The sequence below is a fragment of the Dermacentor silvarum genome, chromosome 4 (assembly GCF_013339745.2).
Source record: "Dermacentor silvarum isolate Dsil-2018 chromosome 4, BIME_Dsil_1.4, whole genome shotgun sequence".
NCBI classification, from domain to species: Eukaryota; Metazoa; Arthropoda; class Arachnida; order Ixodida; family Ixodidae; genus Dermacentor; species Dermacentor silvarum.
In genome coordinates, this window is record NC_051157.2 from 177,438,678 (window position 1) to 177,458,983 (window position 20,306).

At 47.6% G+C, this 20,306-nt stretch overlaps 1 protein-coding gene across 1 annotated transcript in view; it reads left to right on the forward strand.

Moving 5' to 3' along the window:
- The window catches only part of LOC119449064 (luciferin 4-monooxygenase-like), a 94,218-nt gene extending 75,678 nt beyond the window's left edge, over positions 1-18,540 (forward strand). Inside the window, exons 7-10 of the mRNA XM_049666234.1 lie at positions 2,011-2,292; positions 7,766-7,910; positions 14,409-14,678; positions 18,380-18,540. Coding sequence (XP_049522191.1) covers positions 2,011-2,292; positions 7,766-7,910; positions 14,409-14,678; positions 18,380-18,498 — 816 coding nt within the window. The 3' untranslated portion in view covers positions 18,499-18,540. The remainder of the gene's footprint in view (positions 1-2,010; positions 2,293-7,765; positions 7,911-14,408; positions 14,679-18,379) is intronic.
- The last annotated feature ends 1,766 nt before the right edge of the window (positions 18,541-20,306 follow it).

Genomic DNA, 20,306 nt, shown 5'->3' on the forward strand with positions numbered 1-20,306 from the left:
GTGATCAAAGTTTCCGCAGTAATCGCTGGTGCCCGCGTGTTGTCCAGATAGTACTACACATTCGCGTCGCGTATACAATCCCATTACACAAGCTTCGCTGACAACAGACAACGGATAGAACCATCGATAACATTCCAGTAAGTAGAATCGCATAAGTTTCTCGCTAAGCCGTCGTCGTTGTATTGGAGTGAAAACCCAAGCACGGTCGCCGGGCTGGTACCTGACGTAGCGTCGTCAAAGATTGTAGTGTAGGCTGCCGTTCCTCGGCTGGTTCCGGATGCGCAAGCGGGCTGAGCTGTCGGGCTTCTTCGACACGCTGGAGATAGGCCGCGATGTCGAGATTCTGTTCGTCGGTGACGTGCAGCAGCATGGCGTCTAGAGTCGTCGTCGGGCTCCTGCTTGTAAACCAGCTTGAACGGCGTGATCTGCGTTGTCTCTTGCACCACCGTGTTAGCAAATGTTATATACGGCAGGACGGCATCCCACGTCTTGTGCTCGACGTCGACGTACGCGTACATTGCAACCATGTCAGCGAAGGCCTTCTTCAGCCACTCCATAAGACCATTCGTCTGCGGGTGGTAGGCAGTTGTCCTCCTGTGCTTGTCTGGCTGTATTGCAAAATGGCGTGCGAGAGCTCGGCAGGGAAGGCCGTTCCTCTGTCGGTGATCAGGACTTCTGGGGTATCATATCGCAGCAGGATGTTCTCGACGAAGAATTTAGCAACTTCCCTACGCCATCGACTCCCCTACGCCATCGCGTCGGCGATGGCGTAGGGGATTCGTACGGATTGATCCGTACACGGTGGGCGGTGCGGGCGATTGCATAGTCCATGGTAGCAAGAGTGCAGATGATTTGTAGCAGGGCTCCGTTAGTGGAAGTGCGGAGGTCAATGCCCCCCTCCCGGTCTGAAGACGATATTGAAGTCCTCTGCTGGGAGGCGAGGGAGGGGAGCGTGACGACGCAGAGTGGTAGTGCTGGGGCTGGCGGCTGGCGGTGGAGTAAGAGTCTTGGATGGGGGCGAGGCAGGCGGCATCGAGGCGATGGCCTGGTGGGCCGCGGCTGCACGGTGTGCTTTCACGCCACGGATCCATCGTGAGTCGGCTTCAGCGCCGCCGCCGAGAGCACCCTGCCGTTCAGATTTATATTTTTGCCTCATTATATCACGAATTCAAAATACCTAGAGAGTGCCGCTCAAATTTTGCATTAGGGAGTACCGTAATCGCCTGTGATACAGGGAGAGCGAATAGTATAGTATAGATGCTTTGTGTTGACGAAGAAAGTTTTCCAGCCATGCGAGTTTGCGTCTTGCAGAAATATCCGACGCAACTTGCCATGCAACGTCACGGCAACTCTGCGATGTCTGACAAACGTCCATGACATCCCTCTGCCATGAGGCCGGTGCTACATTGGACAAACCGGCTGCTGTATAAACCACCGGCTGATGAAACACTCAAATTCTTTAGGAACTGAAACACATTGCAAGGAATGTGGATTCTCTAAAAATATGAATGATAGAGCAATTTTAAGAAAGTATGCAAACCAGAAAACATGCAAAATGCATGAACCATACGAAATATCGAGATGAAAGTTGGACAGCGTTAGCGACCACACATTGAATTAACGTTTTAAATAAAGAGTTAGAATGTTTAGATGGGTGTCCGCCTGTGTGGATGTGTGGCAGTAGGTAACGCGAAATCGCATGTAATCCAATTGTCGCGATACCTTTGCTCTTGCCCTCTTTCCTTTCTGTGCTTTGAGAGTGTGAGCACCGCATTCCACAATCGTTAGCTGACGGTCAGCTCTTCGTCATTTTCTTTCTTGCTTGTTCCGTCCTTCACAATGTTTAGACTCAGACGTGTACCAGCTAGCCCACTTCAACACTATAGTTTCGTATATTCTAGGTAATGTGCGTAATTGGATTTGAATGATGGCACGTAACTTATGTGATGTACTCGCAACGTATACACGTATACTTTGTCGACATTTATCAGTGTACCAACATACCGGCAGGTGACGACAGCAGTGTTGTTCCCGTCCCATCTGCAAGCTGTGGTCCGCGAGCTGTGCCGCACAGGACGCAAGTTACCCAGCTTGCGGACTATCAGCACCGGTGGCAGCGTGCTCTTACCATCCGTAGTAGAAGCAGTCCGCAAGGCCTTTGGTAGTCTCGAGCAACTGTCAAAGGGCTATGGCACGACGGAGTCCTGTGGCAGCGTCACCACTCAACCGAACGTTGGGGAGCACGGGGATGGTAGAGGTGATGGAATGCCCGCAACAGGAGTCACAGTTAAGGTACAGTATGCTGCAGATGAAATTGACCTATGCAGAAACAACAGGGACGAATTACAACAAATGATTGAAGGCCTTAACGAAGAAAAGGCGAGAGTGGGGTTTAAGAATGATATGCAGAAGACAAAGATAATGTTCAGTAACCTGGCAAGGGTACAAAAATTCAGGATCGCCAGTCAGCCTCTATAGTCTGTAAAGGAGCATGTTTATCTTGGTTAATTACTCACAGCGGACTTGATCATGAGAAGGAAACTTACGGAAGAATAAAATTGGGTTGGAGTGCATATTGCAGATATTACCAAATCCTCACTGGGAGCTTACCTACTGTCGTTGCAAAGAAAAAGTGTACAATCATTGCATTCTTCCGGTGCTAACATATGGGGCGGAAACTTGGAGGTTAACAAAGAAGCTCGAGAACAAGTTAAGAACCACACAAAGAGCGATGGAACGAAAAATGTTAGGCCTAACGTAAAGAGACAGGAAGAGAGCGGTGTGGATCAGAGAGCAAACGGGGTAGCCGGTATTTTGATTGACATTAGGACAAACAAATGGAGCTGGGTATAGGCCATGTAGGATGGATAACCGGTGGACGATTAGAGTTACAAAATGGATACCAAGAGAAGGTAAGTGCAGTCAAGGATGACAGAAAACTAGGTACATATGTTAGCACCGGTATAATCCAATCATTGTGCTAGGTGGGGTGATGAAGTTACAAAATTTGCCGGCGCAAGTTAGAATCAGCTAGCGCAAGACAGGGCTAATTGAGATCGCAGGGAGAGGCCTTCGCCCTGCAGAGGGCATAAATATAAGCTGAGGATGATGATGATGATGCAGATTGCTGATACCACAGAAAGCCCTCATGGCACCGCAAAAAAAGAAATAAAACAGATGGCGCACTGAGTTATTATTCACAGACGCTTCAAATGTTTGCGTTGACCACTCGTGCGAAGGATGTGTCCCGGATAGCAATTCTAACAGATTTGTCTAGAATATGTTTGTGGCTAACTGGGTAAATTTTATTGACAATGTTGGGACGCGAGTAAGCGCTGAGGAGAGAGAGAGACGACTTGACGGCGTGAATCCCAACTGTCGACTAGTTTCATTTTTATTTTGCTTCAGCCGCCCTTGGGGCGGCGCGCCCTTTACGCTCGTCACCATTGGTGGAGAGTGGAGGATGGGGGCGCGGGGTGCAACCGGTATGGTGGCTAGAAAGGTTTCGGAGCTGCGCTCGCTGCTCGCCCTTGCCTGCACGTTGTGGCGCTCTCGCGGCTTCGGTTGCTGTGAGCGCTGCCTTAAGCTGACGGTGAAAGCGCTCCAGCATGCCATTACTCATGCGATAGTACGCCGTTGTACGTATGCGAGTGGCACCGATGAGCTGAGTGATGCTAGTGAAGAGGGCGGATTCGAACTGCCGGCCACGGTCCGTTGTGATCGTGGAAGGCACCCCGAAGCGGGCAGCCCAATGGTACAGGAAGGCACTGGCAACCGTTTCAGTGGTGATGTCCACGATAGGGATGGCCTCCGCCCAACGGGTGAATCTATCCACGCATGTCAGCAGATAATTCTGTCCGTGGCAGGGTGGTAGTGGGCCAACAATGTCCAGGTGAACATTATCAAATCGGGAGTCCGGAGTTGGGCGTGTTCCCAGTGCTGTCAAGGTGTGTCGTTGTATCTTGGAACGCTGGCAGGCTACACATTCACGTGCCCAGCGCCGGACGTCACGATTAATGCATGTCCAGACAAACTTTGCCGTCACCAGTCTCTGTGTGCACACGTGGCGACGGAGGTTGGAAGGCACAAACGGGCGAGCATTGCCGATACTTATGTCACAGCAAATTCTGTCTTGGGATCCGGGAATTGGCAGCCACTGCAGCTTCAGGGCAATTGTTGCGGTCAACAGGCTCTTTAGCTCGTCGTCTTCACTTTGAGCTGCTGCCAAGGTGCAGAGATCAACCTGCTTTGTGGACACAATAACATTTATAGGGTTCCGGGAAAGGGCGTCTGCCACCTCGTTGTCGCTCCCCTTGACGTGGCGGATGGCTGTCGTGAATTCAGATATATATGACATGTGGCGCAATTCCCGCGCTGTGTGCGTGCCACCATCGGAGCTTAGCGAACGCAGGGCGTAGGTAAGCAGCGTGTGGTCAGTAAGGACGAAGAATTCTACGCCTTCCAGGAAGTGGCGAAAATGTCGGATGACCGCGTACATGGCCAGCAGTTCTCTCCCGAAAGTACTGTAGCGGCGCTCAGGGGGGGTTAGCTTCCTCGAGAAAAACGATGTCGGGCGCCAGATTCCATCGACGAGCTGCTGTAAGACAGAACCGACGGCTGTGTCCGAGGCATCGACCATCACACACTGCGGAATGCCGGGCCTAGGGTATGCAAGGAGTGCGGCGTTTGCCAGGGCGTCCTTGATCTTGCGGAAGGCTTCGCTTGACTCGTCATGCCAGGAAAGGGTGCCGGAGCAGTTTCGTGAAGTGGCCAGCAGGTTGTGAAGAGGTTGGAGGATTTGGGCGCAGTGGGGGATGAAATGGCGGTAGCAATTCACTAAACCCAGAAATTCTCGCAGCTGGCGCTTTGTATTTGGCTGCAGGAATCCTTGCACTGCTTCAACCTTGCTGGGATGAGGCCGAACTCCTGAGCTAGAAATTACGTATCCTAGGACAGCTCAGGTACACCAAGCTCGCATTTGGCCATGTTCTCGACTACCCCGTGCTCGACTAAGCGCTGGAAGACGATGCGCAGATGCTTTATATGCTCTTCTGGTGTGCCGCTTGCCACTAACAGGTCATCAAGGTAAGCGTGACAGAAGTTGAGGCCACGTATGGCGCCGTCCATGAATCTCCGGAAAGTGTGACCCGCGTTTCGGACGCCGAACGGCATCCGAAGGAACTCGAATAGTCCGAAGGGCGTCGCGATGACTGTCTTGGGGACATCCTCCGGAGCAACAGGAATTTGATGGTATGCCCGCACTATATCTATCTTTGAGAAGCCGGTAGCACTGTATAGACTCGTCGTGATGTCATGGATATGCGGTACCGGGTACCTGTCTGGTGGTGCGGTTTAGCGCACGGTAGTCTCTACATGGGCGCCAGTCTCCCGGTGTCGGCTTAAGGACCATGTGAAGTGGAGATGCCCAGGGGCTCGACGAAGGCCTGATGATCTCCAGTTCCAGCAAGTGGTCGAATTCCTGCCGGGCGACTTTCAACTTCTCCGGGCACAGCCGGCGAGGCCGCGCGTACACGGGCTGGTGGAGATGTAGTGGCATACCGCGTGCTTCGCCACAGAGCCGGCTGGCGGCTGCCTCGTCAGTTCAAGAAATTCGTGCAGGTTGCGAGCAAAATGTTCGGCGCCGGCCGGCCCTAACAGCGTAGCACTCAACGGAGGGTGTTTTGAGGGGTTGCCCTACACAGTCGCTTGCGACACGGGATCGTGGAGTCTGTTGCGCACATCGACGAGGAGACCAAAGTGCCGAAGGAAGTCTGCACCCAGGATAGCGAATTTCACCTCTGCCACAATGAAAATCCATCGGAATGTCTTCTTCAAACCTAAATCCAGTGGCAGCGAGCGATATCTGTAAGTGGCAATGGTGGTATTGTTGACCGCCTGAAAGGGAGACGCACTGGGGACACGGCACTCTGTTGACAAAGCTGGCACTACGCTCACCTCAGCACCGGTGTCCACGAAGAATCGCAGGCCACTGTCACGGTCGGTGAGAAAGAACACTGAAGGACGACGCTCTGAGGTATCCGGAACACTGGTCGCCCTCAGTGCCGGCTGCGGTTGTTTCCCGCGTAGTCGCAAGGTGGAATACATTTGCGGGCCGCGTTGCCGTGCTTCCTGTGGTACCAACAGATTCTCTGTCGCAGTTGCTGTTGCTGGTGCTGCGCTGCGGCACGCTGGTGCTCCGCACGCGCGCTGCCGTCCCGTATGGCTGCTACGGTGTCGGCGAGGTGAGAGATCTGCTCCCTTATGTCCTGCAGCTCGTTGGTAGATGTGCTGAGTCCCATGTCTGTTTGCACCGCCGCGATGGATGGCGAAGCCACTGCCGTTACTAAGTCGGCGAGTTCGGCCAGCTGAGAAAGCTGTTTGTCGGCAGCTGAGGCGAAGACCATCCGCACGTTTGTGGGGAGCCATTGCAGGAAGAGCTCCCGAAGCAGCCTGCTGTCCAGGTCGGTGGTCGTCGGGCCGAGCAGCTGATGCATGTGGCGCAACAATTGGCTAGGGGTCCGGTCGCCGAGCTCAGCGCCGTGTAGCAGCTGTTGCAGTAGCTGAGGCTCTGATGGCGTGAGGCGGCTGATGAGCAGTTGCTTGAGCGTTGTGTACGCGTTCACTACAGGTGGAGCGACCAGTATATCTCGTACTTCGCTCGCTGTTGTAGGTGGAAGGCTGCAGACCACGTGGTGGTACATTGTCTGATCGGTAGTAATGCGTCGGGCGGCGAATTGCGATTCCACTTGCAGGAACCAGAGTTCTGGGTCGGCTATCCAAAATGGCGGTAGCTTAACGTCGACGGCGGAGATCGCTGGTGCGTCGGCTCTAGTCTCCATGGCATCGATGTGTGGTTGTCGTTAAGCCTCGTCCGGGTCACTACTGTTGGGACGCGAGTACGCGCGGAGGAGAGAGAGACGACTCGACGGCGTGAATCCCAACAGTCAACTGGCTTTATTTTTCTTTTGCTTCAGCCGCCCTCGGGATTGCTCGCCCTTTCCACTCGTCACCATTGGTGGATAGTGGAGGACGGGGGCGCGGGGTGCAACCGGTATGGTGCCTAGAAAGGTTTCGGAGCTGCGCGCGCTGCTCGCCCTTGCCTGCACGTTGTGGCCCTCTCGCGGCCGCTACATCTTTAGTCGCAATCACTGCGCAAGCATCGCGTTACGCCTCCACACAACACCTGCAAAGAAGTGCCAAATATTGCTGCTTTGTCATTTTTTGAATGCGGTAATGACTAGTATGTACGGTAGCGTGACGCGTTAGCATTATTGAGTAGTGCAACGCGTCAGTGCACTTGCACCGAAGTGCTCATTTCGTTAAAAAAGCGCGGCGGCCTCTGTGATGTAGTTATGGCAGTGTAGTAGAAAAAAAAGACGAGAAAATGTCGTATTTCCGATTCGCTGCAAGAGCGTATTGAAAGCCTGCATGCGGCTTCCAAGTTGTACATCTTTCCAAAGAGATTTCATTGCACCATGAAAGAATCGCACTGACTATAAACTGTGCCCCCCCCCCCCCCTCAACACTACGTGCATCGCAGCAAACTCTACGACTTGTTAGGCATGGTAAACGTTAACGATCAGTTATGCGAATTGCCGCTTCATGCAACTGAAATTAAGTATACACTTGAAAGCCGTTTCTGTTTGCGTCTCAGAAGACGTAACTTTTTAAGATTTGAAAGTATTTTGCAAGCGAACACACTAGCACGCCTATAACTAATTTCTGTCACCTGTTGAAGCCAACCTTGCTCTCCTTTGATTGCTAGGTGGTGGACGTGTGCACACGCGAAAAGCTTGGTCCACATCAGGTGGGGGAGATCTGCTTCCAGACGTTGTCGATGGTGAGGGGATACTACAAGCGACCCAAAGAATCCGCCGAGCTCTTTGACGAAGAAGGATGGTGCAAATCAGGTGACGAGTGATATCAACACCACTCTTTTTTTTTTATCATGGTAACTCGCATCTTTTTTCTCCGTGCCCCACAGTACCATGCAGTGAAATGCAATCTCCTCCGGTGGTGATTAGAAAGATGAAACAATGATGCTGCCTTTACGAGGGACAGATATTGCGCGAGAGCATTACTCGCTTTCATCTAGCTCCGCTGCATAACATACCTTCAAGACAGCAATGATGAAAACATGTGATGCTGCTTCTGTTATGGTAGTTGGAAAGAAACTCCATGCAATGACAGCGGCTTGAATGTTTTTCGAAAAATGCTTTGTGTCGCGGTTTGGTCGAAGTTATCATTTTATTTATTGATGACATTTCTGTGGAGTCGCAGAAAGATTTTGGTTAATCATATAGTAAAAATCACACAATCCCGGCATTCCGGAGTCGATAGCTGACATAAGCCAGTCCAATGGCATACTCCCCTTCGCATTACCTATCAATGACAGAAAAAGGATGAAAAATAAGAGAGAAAAAATGGGAAAACCTACAGAAGCAAGGCTGAGTACATACCTTCACAATTACAACTCTAACTGGTTAGTAAGTGCTTTAAATTTTACTGTTCTTGCACAAACATGTAATTTCACCCACAAAGCGGTGGTTCGGGTTGTTGGTCACATGGTTAAATTTAGGGCTGTGCGAATATTTGAAAAATAGCGAATCGAATAATGCCATATTCGATTCGGTCTTCGAATCGAATAATTCCTATCTATAAAAATGAATAGTTCTAGAATTATTTTCGGATACTTTCAAATCGCCAAACGCGCGCAATAAAGCATAATATTGCAGCAAAGTGCTCAATAAATTTACCCCTATGGCCACAGTTGACATAAAACACCGGTAGTTTCGTAGTAGAGTACGCAAGGCCGCTGATGAAGCCAGACTTTTCCGGCTAAGCTACTACCATTCGCGTTCACCAAAGAGTTGAAACTATGCGAATAGACTCCTCAGTTTATCATAATCCTTCATTTATGCATTTAATAAAGAACGCTTATAATGTGCATTGAGATTCATTGTTTTGCGATTAATAAAAATAACAAAAGAAAAATATGCAGATTAAAGGCAGATGTAGGAACACATAGGAAGCGAAGCTTTATTGATGCGATAATTTAAGTAACTTACAAGTAACACCCGCCGCGGTGGCTCAGTTAGCTAAGGCGTTGCGCTGCTGAGCACGATGTCACAGGACGGGATCCCGGCCGCGGCGGCCGAATTTCGATGTAGGCGAAATGCAAAAACATCCGTGTGTTGCGTTCCATATAGTGCACGTTAAAGAACCACAGGTGGTCAAAATTAATCCGGAGCCCTCCACTACGGCGTGCCTCATAATCAGAACTGGGTTTGACACGTAAAACTCCAGAAAGAAGAAAACAACTTTCAAGTAACGGCAAAATGTAGTACAATCGTGTTTGCTTTCATTTTATGCAGCGTACGACCTGATGAAATGTTTACGTTGGTCTCCTATAAAGGTGAGAACTCTAATCTCATGTAAGTTTTTATCATTATCGCATGTTTATGCGCCGCAACATGCACAATCTATTGCGTAATGGAAGCACAGCGTACGACCTGATGAAATGTTTACGTTGGTCTCCTATAAAGGTGAGAACTCTAATCTCATGTAAGTTTTTATCATTATCGCATGTTTATGCGCCGCAACATGCACAATCTATTGCGTAATGGAAGCACTAAATCGAGAGGGTACAGTGTGAGGTGTCTATGTGGCGATGTTAGGAGGATGAAGGCGATGTATGACGTTTGTCGAATGAAGAATAGTGACGACAGACTTATGTAGGAAGAAGCACAACACAGACCTTGCAGCAATAATAAATTTTGTACCACTTGTGCCACGGTATAGCACATACCCATTCTGTATGATTGAGCAAGAATACGCCATGGGTACATGCCAAATAGTTACATCAAATTTCATTTACATCGAAGAATTGGTTGAATATAATGCACTAATCCATTACGAAATCTGGGTCCTCTAGGGATACCTATGAGCCGACGTTATACGTTCCGGTTTTACACGCATGGAACCTATTTTATTCATTATTAGAACAGAGGTACACCTATACGTCCTACTTTGTCGATCAGTATGCACGGGTGATATACGCCCGTTTGCTGTCATTATCATTCAGCGCACATATAAACTTCGTACACATATCCACATATACATCCTCAGCATGGCGACCGCCTCGACAGCAGCCAGCAGCTACATAAAACCCGGGAGTGTAGGCAAAAATAACTTTGCTTAAAAATACGAGAGTGCGTATGATTGAAATGTTGTTTCTTGTGCAAAGAGCTCGCTCCTGTAAGTTCAGTGGTCGTGTGTGATGAGTGCACATGAGGAACAAACAGGGACTGATCCATTCTGAATTGCTACCTGCAGCAGACATCAGTAGTCCCTACGCTACTTACCGCATGTAGAGCAGCTAACGTAAACACAGGCAAATAAGTCCCCGAATACGGCGGCCAGACGACCCATGCAGGCATAACAGTGTGAGATGGTGATTTAGGTTCATGCCGCCGTACGAATGAGGTGTGTTCGCGCATACTTTAACATGAAACGTTTTGCTGTTGTTATTGTTGCTATTCGGACATTGTGCTGCAGCATTACAATCAATCCATGAGCCATGATGAACGCCACTGCATGAAGTATTGACACCTTCCCTCGCGCTTGGAGGCGGAGCAAGCGGCAGCCAGGTCTGCCAGGATAACCCATCCTGTAGCCACCACCACTACCTTGGACCACACGCAGAACCCTGGATACTATATTTTCATGTGACCCGATTCAAGATATATCACAAGGCCAAAAAACACAAGAATTAAAAAAAAGTATGCAAGTGTCAGTATTGTCCATGTTTAAAGAGCTCTCGCAGCAATAGTTGAAAAAAATTTCATTTCTTGGGTTTAACATCCCGAACTAGAATTCGCACATTCAAAGACATCACTCAAGACTCCCAACTGGGGCTCTTAACGGGCAGACACAAACAGCAAACATAGATGTTTACATTTCGCTTTTTTACCGAATTGCGGCAGCCTTACGACGGGAAAAAATGAAAGAATTGAGCGCTGAGCAGTCCAACACCGTGACCATTGCACAACCAGATTGTGGCACTAAATGTGATGTGTGCATGCCAACATCAATCTATGTATATTTGCAGAACACGCAACTGTTGCCGGTTGCACACACACGTAAACAAAAAAAGCCACTTCCAGCGAAAAAACAAATTCTGCTCCATATGTGTCTGCTTAATATCCACGGTCATTGCAAATATAAATGACAATCCGTAGACACATAAATAAACTAAAATAATCTCACAAGCACTCGTCTCACATGCACGCGTTTATGGTATACATACAATATTAACTCGCTGCAATAAATGGCATTTAAAAGAAAGAATACGCGTTTGTGGTGTAGTGCTTAGAGGTGGTCGTCTGCCACGCGGCGGTCCTGGGTTCAAATCCTGCTGTATGTTCTGTGCAGAATCGGTGAAATACCAGCGTGCGCAGATGCAGGAAGCCTGGTGTACTCGCTATGGCGCAATTGTACTGTGTCAAAAATCATAATAGAGGAAGCGTTGTCAAACTTTTTTTACTGAGGCGTTGGAACTACGGGCCGCATATGTTTGGGCCGCTTAGAGAACGTTGTTATTTTGAACTTTCTTACCACATAAAAATTACCGATTTACCAAGCCGGCTGCGTGGTCAGCTTCGTTAGTTTAAATTTTTGTACAACATAAGTATATCCCATTTATACGGTGAGCGACTTCGTAAGCACCGTTTTCTTACTGTTTCCTTCTAGAGCTAATAAAACGGGCCTCATATTTGCGGGCCGCGTAACTAGGGTCCCCTTATACTGTTAGTCCCATATACTTGCACCGCATAGTAATAGTCGTTGTTATTTTGAACTTTTCTCCTGGATAGACGGCACTGATATAAGCGGGATTTGACAGAGTATGCTGACGTCGCTTGACACGTGCTATTTTTATGGATGTCTTGAATATTTCCGACTTTCGGTTTCAGCCATCATCGACCGTTTCAAAATAATAGGTGTCAAGGGTCAACGTTCCACATTTCAATCACATATTTCTCAATTATAGCTGTATTATATTGTATCATGCAAAGTCTTCGAGTGATGAAGGAGCCATCATTCACGGCGTAACTAATGGTGCGGTATTTCTAGGTTGATCCTTTGAAATTCTAATGACTAGTCTCACATGCGCATGAGACTGTCCAACATAAGCGAAAATGTTCATCTTAGGTGGGTATCTGGGTACCAAAACGTTTGTGACTGTCCGATGTAATCATCGGACAGCCACAACAAGAACTTAGATGCAATACACTCAAAAGATTTTCGGCTGTGCTTGAGAGACCTTGCAGGCGCCGAAGTAAGATGCTATGTGTGTCTATGAGCCATGCCTTTTCTTGCTTCGAGTATCTCAGGCTCTCTTGACTCAGTTGCTACAACTGAATTAGTCTTCGCCACCCGAGGACGATCACCAGCGTATACATATGGCAGGCCCCATCCACATATTTATGCAGCGCTGAAAACGCTTTGGACCTTAATCTTGCGCTGCTCGAGATAGGTAAAAGAAACACGTCTTCTGAAGCTTCGAGTTTGTTTCCTACACCATAAACGCACTGTGACTGCATTAAAAATTTGTTATTACCGTTAGCACGATTTAGTCGTAGGCTTCGTTAGAGCGGTGAATTAAATTTTATGCGCCAGTGTCAAATGACCCATTGATCGAAATGCAGCTCCACTAACGTGAAACCTGGGGAGGTGCGAAGCATGCAGTGATGCCCCGCCAATGGGCTCATACTGCCTGAAGCAATGGCTCATAACCCCGTAAACGCGACCTCCCCATTACGACGACAGAATTCAGAAGTGAAATTCTACGCTGGAATTATGAGCGGCAACGCCGCCATATGTTAAAGACGACGACGAACGCGGGAGCAGTGGCACGAGCGCCTGCAGAGCGCGAGCCGCTTGCTTACAGTGACGAAAACGGCAGGAGACGCCGACAGCCCTAGCATATAACGTGCTTCGCGAGCTCGTGTTTTACCGTGACGACGACGACGACAGAAGACGCCGACAGCCTGAGCGCATAAGGTGCTTCGCACCTAAAATCTCTATTCCATCTTAGTGAGCAGTCTCCTATTCTAGAGTATTTGACCTCGACTTAACGGAATCGTCTTTAAGAGCACACTTATAGGTCTGTCAAAGGAGAAGCAGACTGACTGCTCCGTCAGCTATGTTCTTTGTGCTCTCTGTGTGAGGGCTACTTGGCCTGACTGGCAGGAACGCCTGGTCTCTCTGACGGCTGTCGAGGGTGTGGCAATAGCTGCGGCTCTACACAAAGTCCTTGCCCACTAAAGATCTAGTAATCCTTGCGTACTCGAAGGTTGTATTTCAGGTGCTTTGAACGCAGGATGATTACAACGGTGGTGTATATGACCGCTACGCAAATGTGACAAGCACAAAACGGCAATAATTGAAGTATTTGCCATCGGTTTCCAACAACTATTCAGAGTGCTCATAGTCAAGTACCGCAGTGTGCCTTAATAAAAAAGACGTAGGAAATTGCATCAGACATGTATATATATATATATATATATATATATATATAATGTTAGTCGCAGTCACGTAGGTTACAGTTTACACTGTGTTAGGCACGCACCAGTCATATAACCCATATTTCGACAATGCTGTGGTGTTGCTCGTGCATGTGCAGCCGGTTAAACAACCGATTTGGAAATAATTCTATCGGCAGCATCATCGGCACTACCCTCATTTGTAATCAGTGATATTTTTTCTGTCGACTTTGCATCCAAGAGCACCATTCACCATTTGGGTGTACTGTTTGGTCCTATATATTGCACTGAAAAAAATATAGAACCAATTTTCCATCGAAGTACCTGAGAATGACACTTCTGGAAGTCAGGCTCCTTTCTTCCGCTGTCAGTATTGGTAAGCAATAAATGAAAGTCTTTATAACGTAGCGGCAAACATTGCAAGATGCAAGCGGGAATCGACTTTACATTTTGCGTAAGAGGACGAACGAGGTGGATAGCGAGCAATTCCTGAGCTGTCAAGAACAGCACGGGCGGTCGGTCATGTTTGCTTGGACGCTTTCATATCTACTCCATTAAAGACACAAATTTTAAATGTCAACGTCCTGGTCAAACTTTATTCAGAGCGAACCAGGATTACCAGAGCCCTATCAGTAGCAGCTATTTTATTACTACCTTGTATGCCATATCTCTTGTGCTTACTGATCTGCTGATATATGTAGTTATTTACCTGTTAACTATTGGCAAGTTTACTTCCTAAGCTTAAGAAAGGACTGATGCGCTACCGAGGACACAAAGAAAAAAACCTCCCGCAGCTTCCTGCATATCCTACATTCTGCCATCGTTGTTCAAGTACTGCTAATACTGTGCGTACGCGCTCTGCAGGTGACGCTGGATACTACGACGAGGATGGCTGTTTGTACTTCTGCGAACGCCTCAAGCAAATGATCAAGTGCATGGACGACCAAGTTGTTCCTGCTGAACTGGAAGATCTGCTGCTCCGTGAGTACGTTGCAGAGATCGCCGAGGTGTCTGTTGTAGGCCTTCCACACTCCGAGTACGGAGAAGCTCCTGCTGCTGCTATCGTCCTCACTGAAGAAGGCAAAAAGCAAGACTTCTCCACTCTCGCTAGCCGGATAAGGACAACTGTTGCAAGTAAGATATTTACGTAGACATAAATTGGAGGACGCTTAAGCTTCGCCTTTAAGAGTACAACGCGATAGCGTTATCGGGCCCCGTTGTAAGCTGGCTTTCCACTGCAACGCAGAACGTGGGAAAGCCAGCTTACAAGGATCAAGCTTACACCGTTCCCCTTAAAGTCGGCTTCACTTTTAAACAGAAATGCATTGCAGGGAAGACGTTTATTCAGGGGAAATATAGGTCGTGTTATATTAAAATGTGAAGGCCCTAGCACCTTTATTATTACTTTATTATTTCTTTGCTATTGCCCCGACGCGCACGCATGTCCAAAACGCATTAGGCAGGCGAAGTCCTAATTGACCTGCCGAGAATGCGAGTGCCCATCTGGATATCATTTTCGTAAGTAAACTACCCGAGCGCGCAGCTGTAGGTCTGGTAGAAATGCTGGAAAGTGGTTTGTGTTCGAGTTTCCTCGTAACAAATTTATGTTTTCTCGTACATTCAAATTACAATCCGACGCCACCATGTCTGTAGGTTGTGGTTAAGTCGTACTTTACAGTTTTTCTGACGGATTTTAATGTTCTTCTTCTTCTTTCTGGGGTTTTAGGTGCCAAAACCAGTTCTGATTATGAGGCACGCCGTAGTGGAGGGCTCCGGATTAATTTTGACCACCTGGGGTTCTTTAACGTGCACTACAACGCAAGCACACGGGCGTTTTTGCATTTCGCCTCCATCGAAATGCGGCCGCCGAGGCCGGGATTCGATCCCGCGACCTCGTGTTCAGCAGCGCAACGCCTTAGCTGACTGAGCCACCCCGGCGGGTAGGATTTTAATGTGAGAAATGAAATTTTTGTTCACCAAAACCTTGCACCTTGTGGAGGGCCTGCGTGATTCGGGATGTATTTCTCCGCCACGGACGCCTACGCCGGATTTTCTGCGAAACGGGGCCCATACCGCTATCGCGTTAAAAACGACCCTTTTCTGGTTTGAGCCTCGCGTGTGATGATACGAGTATGTTGTGTGAAAATCTACAATGCAGCATGAAAGTAACACCGGCCATGTGTTTCCATATTACGCAGCGGGCACGCACACAGTATGCGAATTGTTAGCAAAAACGTGCCTTCGAGACATATAAGTGAAACGGGGTGACTGAGTGGATCGTAAGAAATACGGGTCTTTAAGAAGTAGTTAGAAATTCTGTCGAAAGTACTGGCTGTCATTGTCGGCATGTGGAGTTCAGAATGGTGCCTAAGTGTGGAGGATGACATTAACAGTTGGCGATTTACCATCAATTGAGTTCATATATATATATATATATATATATATATATATCGTGTGCGTGTGTGTGGACGAGAGCAAAAGGGCTACCGAGGGGCATATATATATATATATATATATCGTGTGCGTGTGTGTGGACGAGAGCAAAAGGGCTACCGAGGGGCTCGATTTTTATTATTCATGATCATCATGACCATGGCAAGCCAACAGTCAATGAAGCCAAGGTGAGCATCATGAAAATTAGCTGTTTAAATAGTAACGAAGAACATAATGAAGAAAAGGGACATGAAAGTGGACGAAAAGATTATATAAATGACTGGTGGTTTTTCGAGGCCATCTAGAACATTTAAACATAAACTGAGGAAAATACCGTAATTATAGTAAATGAGCTGAATTACTCAATGCGGCTCCTATTACATGTAGGAGAAATCGAAGTGCATAACCAACTAATTAAGAAAGTGTCACTAATTAACTTTTAAATTATTTATTTATGGTCCATATTGCAATTTACGAATTCTAACAGGTGACTTGACAAGGCATATCCACTGGTACCGGCTTGTCGGTTCGGCATATCCACAAGGACTTCTGGATATGAGCCGGGAAACTTGCTGTAAAAATGCCCTATTATTCAACTTTCTAAACCAACCACCGTTTTTTTTTCATTGCAGTTCAAAATTAGCTAGGACGCCGGCAAACTTTGGGAAACGATACCTCGAAACTTAGTTCGCTCGATGGTTCGCTATCTTACTGCTTCACAGACTTCCTGTACTTTGTATTTTCTAAAGAGCATGCCTCGTTTTGTAAAGAAAAGATCTTGGTGCAACGTTATGGAATGAACGAACCCACATACTGTTATCGGTGCAGGTGTCGTGGGATGCCTTACAATGCATTTCAAATTTGTTTCCTGTTTCTCGTGCATGGAGGTCAGTGTCTACCAAGTGGTAAATACCAAGGCATAAAATATATGACCATAATGAACCAATTAGGTGCACTACGCATTACATGGTCTACCCAAATGTATTTCGCCTACGTAATGTGAACTAGAAATATCGGCTATAATCCCGGTAGCTCTGCAATCCACACCGCTGTGTTTCTATGACGTTTATAATATCTCTTTCCATCCTGTTTTGTGGTCTCAAGGTTCCGCTTGAACCCGTGCACTTGTCCTGGCAGCATGCAATGACTACACTTTCCTTTTCAAGGATAGAGGTAAACTTCCGGTCATGACGTGGTAATGTCCGCCGTATGCGCTCCAACTGATTTATATTTCTCGGTAAACTTCCTCCTCATGATCGCAAAAGCGCAGTCGAGGATGGCTGAGAACTAAGTAGTGTGATGAAATTATGAAATTTGAAGGCGTAAGACGGAGTCAGCTGGCGCAAGACAAAGGGTAGTTGGAGACTATTAGTAGAGGCTTTGTCCTGTGATATACGTAAGTACGTTGATAATGATGATAACGGTGATGGTTATGTTATACCACGGCCGCTGCATGTGGTTATACACAGGGCGTGCTCACGGGAGCACGAGCTTTACAATTCCCAGAAGAGCCTACAGGATCAGCATTAGCAATGACAGTTTATTTACTATTGTTTCCTTTAGCACCAGTATTGATACCAAACTGGTGTCACATAGCTGAAGGGTTTGGCGCTGTCGAGGCAGAGCATAGGCGACCCATCAGACCAGCAACCCGAAGCCACTGATTTATTCTCTAGAGGGCACGGCTAGAGCCTGAGCTTGGCGCTCAAACGCATCCTTATAGAACTAATAGATGAGGAAGGCGACGGCGCCTCTTGACCAGACAGCGGCACTATCACACTTTTTGTGGCGCGCGAGCCACTAATTAGGGTGCAGCAAACTGCATCATAAAAGAGTTGTGGCAAAATCTCATCACCCCGTCACTTTCATAAGTAAATGCATGTGCACAAGCTGCTTCTCTTGCTTTGAGAAATTATTGAAAACTTGGTGGCGCAGGTGGTATATTGCAATTGCGTGCGCGTTCGCCGACTCGGTGCCAGGTCACTGACACCGTCAGAAAACAGCAAAATTTTTCTATGAATGGTTGTAGCTGGTACGGCCCGCTAGCAAACACTTTCTGACGAGAAATTAGAGATTACTACGGCGGTCGTCAATGGGCTTCTGTAATGAGCGTGAGAGGTGGCCCCCTCCGGGCCACCTCAAACTTCCTCAGTGTACTTTAAATAAAGTGTTTCTGACAGGACAGACTCCGGCTCAGCCGTTAGTGCTGCCGTGCTTGAATACGAATATTTGCCCTGATACGAACCGCATTAGATGGTTTGTTGAGGACTGAACAATTGAGATAACTGCCACACTTGCAGGCTTCGCCCAAAGCGCGCATTTTGAAGGCCCTTATGTTTTATTATGCTTTATTTGATATTCAGGGCAGCTTTGTCAATAAACATTGTTTTTCGATCTCGCAGCCAACCTTGCCGTTTCCAAACACCTATATGGTGGCGTTTACTTCGTGGACTCTCTACCGAAGACGGAGACAGCGAAAGTGAACAGACCGGCACTGGCTCGCTCTCTCATGCGAGTCTGAATCTTGCCTGATTTATTGGCAATAAAATATTCGGCATGGCAAACTTTAACTTGCTTAGACGAGTTGCGTACAACCTCAACGCTGCCAACCGCTCATCCGATGTGCGGGAAGTAGGGCGTCTCTGGAAGGGTCACCTTAGCCATGGCGTCGTCCGTTTTAGGGGCGTAGCTCCTCTTCGTCTAACCTTGTCACGTCTCCGCTGTCCGGCGTATCTCCCGGCAGTAAACGGCAATATCTCCCGTGTAATGCAATAGATGGCGCTGTCTCATAGAAGTACATACAAACTGCAGTTCAGGGACGATATTCTAGATGGCGCTGTACACAATCTGTGTCGTCATCACGATTTCTCGTCTCATTACCTAGATGGCGTTGGTGCAATAGAATTGTGTGCAATGTGGCGCTTGTGTGAATCGACGCTAGATGACGCTGGAAGTGCCGCTGCTCTCCGATTGGCCGCTGCGCGGGGATGCGCGGGGAGCGAGCGCCTCTCTCATTTCTTGGATCGTCGCCGTACGTGTCGGATCTTTGGTGGAGCATGGACGATGCGTAGCGGCGGGCGCGGATGGCCGCTGCGGCTCGTACTCGTCGGCAGGATCCCGCGGTGCGGGGAGATGGCATTCCCCTTAAACCGGTACTCGAACCCCTAGCTGTGTACTTCTCCGACCACAAGTGCGTAATATATAAAGGTAACTTGAAATATCAATAAAAGTTTTCTTCACCGTACCTCACGTGTTTGCATGATGATTTTATCGGGCGAACTTCTCGGAGGATTAACGGTATCACCCATAACCTCCGGAGCTTCGCCCACCTCACCATCATTCACCTCGTGGATATGCTGTGATATTTTTTTTAATGCGAAGCATTTCTTGGCGAACATTTGCCACTTTGACAGTATCTATCAATCTACCCGCCTACGTCTTGGTGCTGTCATGGTCGTGTCGTTAACTTTGTGTTTACCAAAATCGGCATAGTATGACAAAAGTGTATGACGAACATAAATGTTAGGTTGTAACATGAATATCATGACATGTGTGTCATGTAAGTCATGAAACAGCTAGGGCCTACGTCTTGGTGCTCTCATGGTCGTTTCGCTAACTTTCTAGTTACCAAAATTAGCATGGTATGACAACAGTATATGACAAACATATATATAAGGCGTGGTATGAATTTCATGACATGCGTGTCATGTAGGTCACGAAACAGCCACCTAAAATGACAATTACCAAGCGAAAAATGATTAACACTCAAAAACCACTGAAATAGGTTCGGAGGTGGGTGCTAAGGGAAGGAAACACGAAATGATGCTGGTAGAAGTCATAGTCATCAGCATGACTCTGCAAAAATGACAATGGCTCAGCGAAAAAAGATTCACACTCAAAAACCACCGAAATGGGTTTTGACGTGGGTAGTAAGTGTAGGAAACACTAAAGGATAATGGTAGAAGTGATAGCCAGGAGCATGACTCAGCAAAAATGACAATGACTCAGCAAGAAAAGAAAAACTCAAAAACTACTGAAATGGGTTCTGACATGGGTACTCATTGAAGGAAATACTAAAGGATGATGGCAGAAGTCATAGTCATGAGCATGACTCTGCAAAAATGACAATGACTCAGCGAAAAAAAGATTTTAAACTCAAAAGCCACTGAAATGGGTTCCGACGTGGGTACTAAGTGAAGGAAACACTAAAGGAATGATGGTAGAAGTCATAGTCATGAGCATGACTCAGCAAAAATGACAGACTCAGCGAGAAAAGATTAACACTCAAAAACTATTGATATGGGTTCTGACGTGGGTACTAAGTGAAGG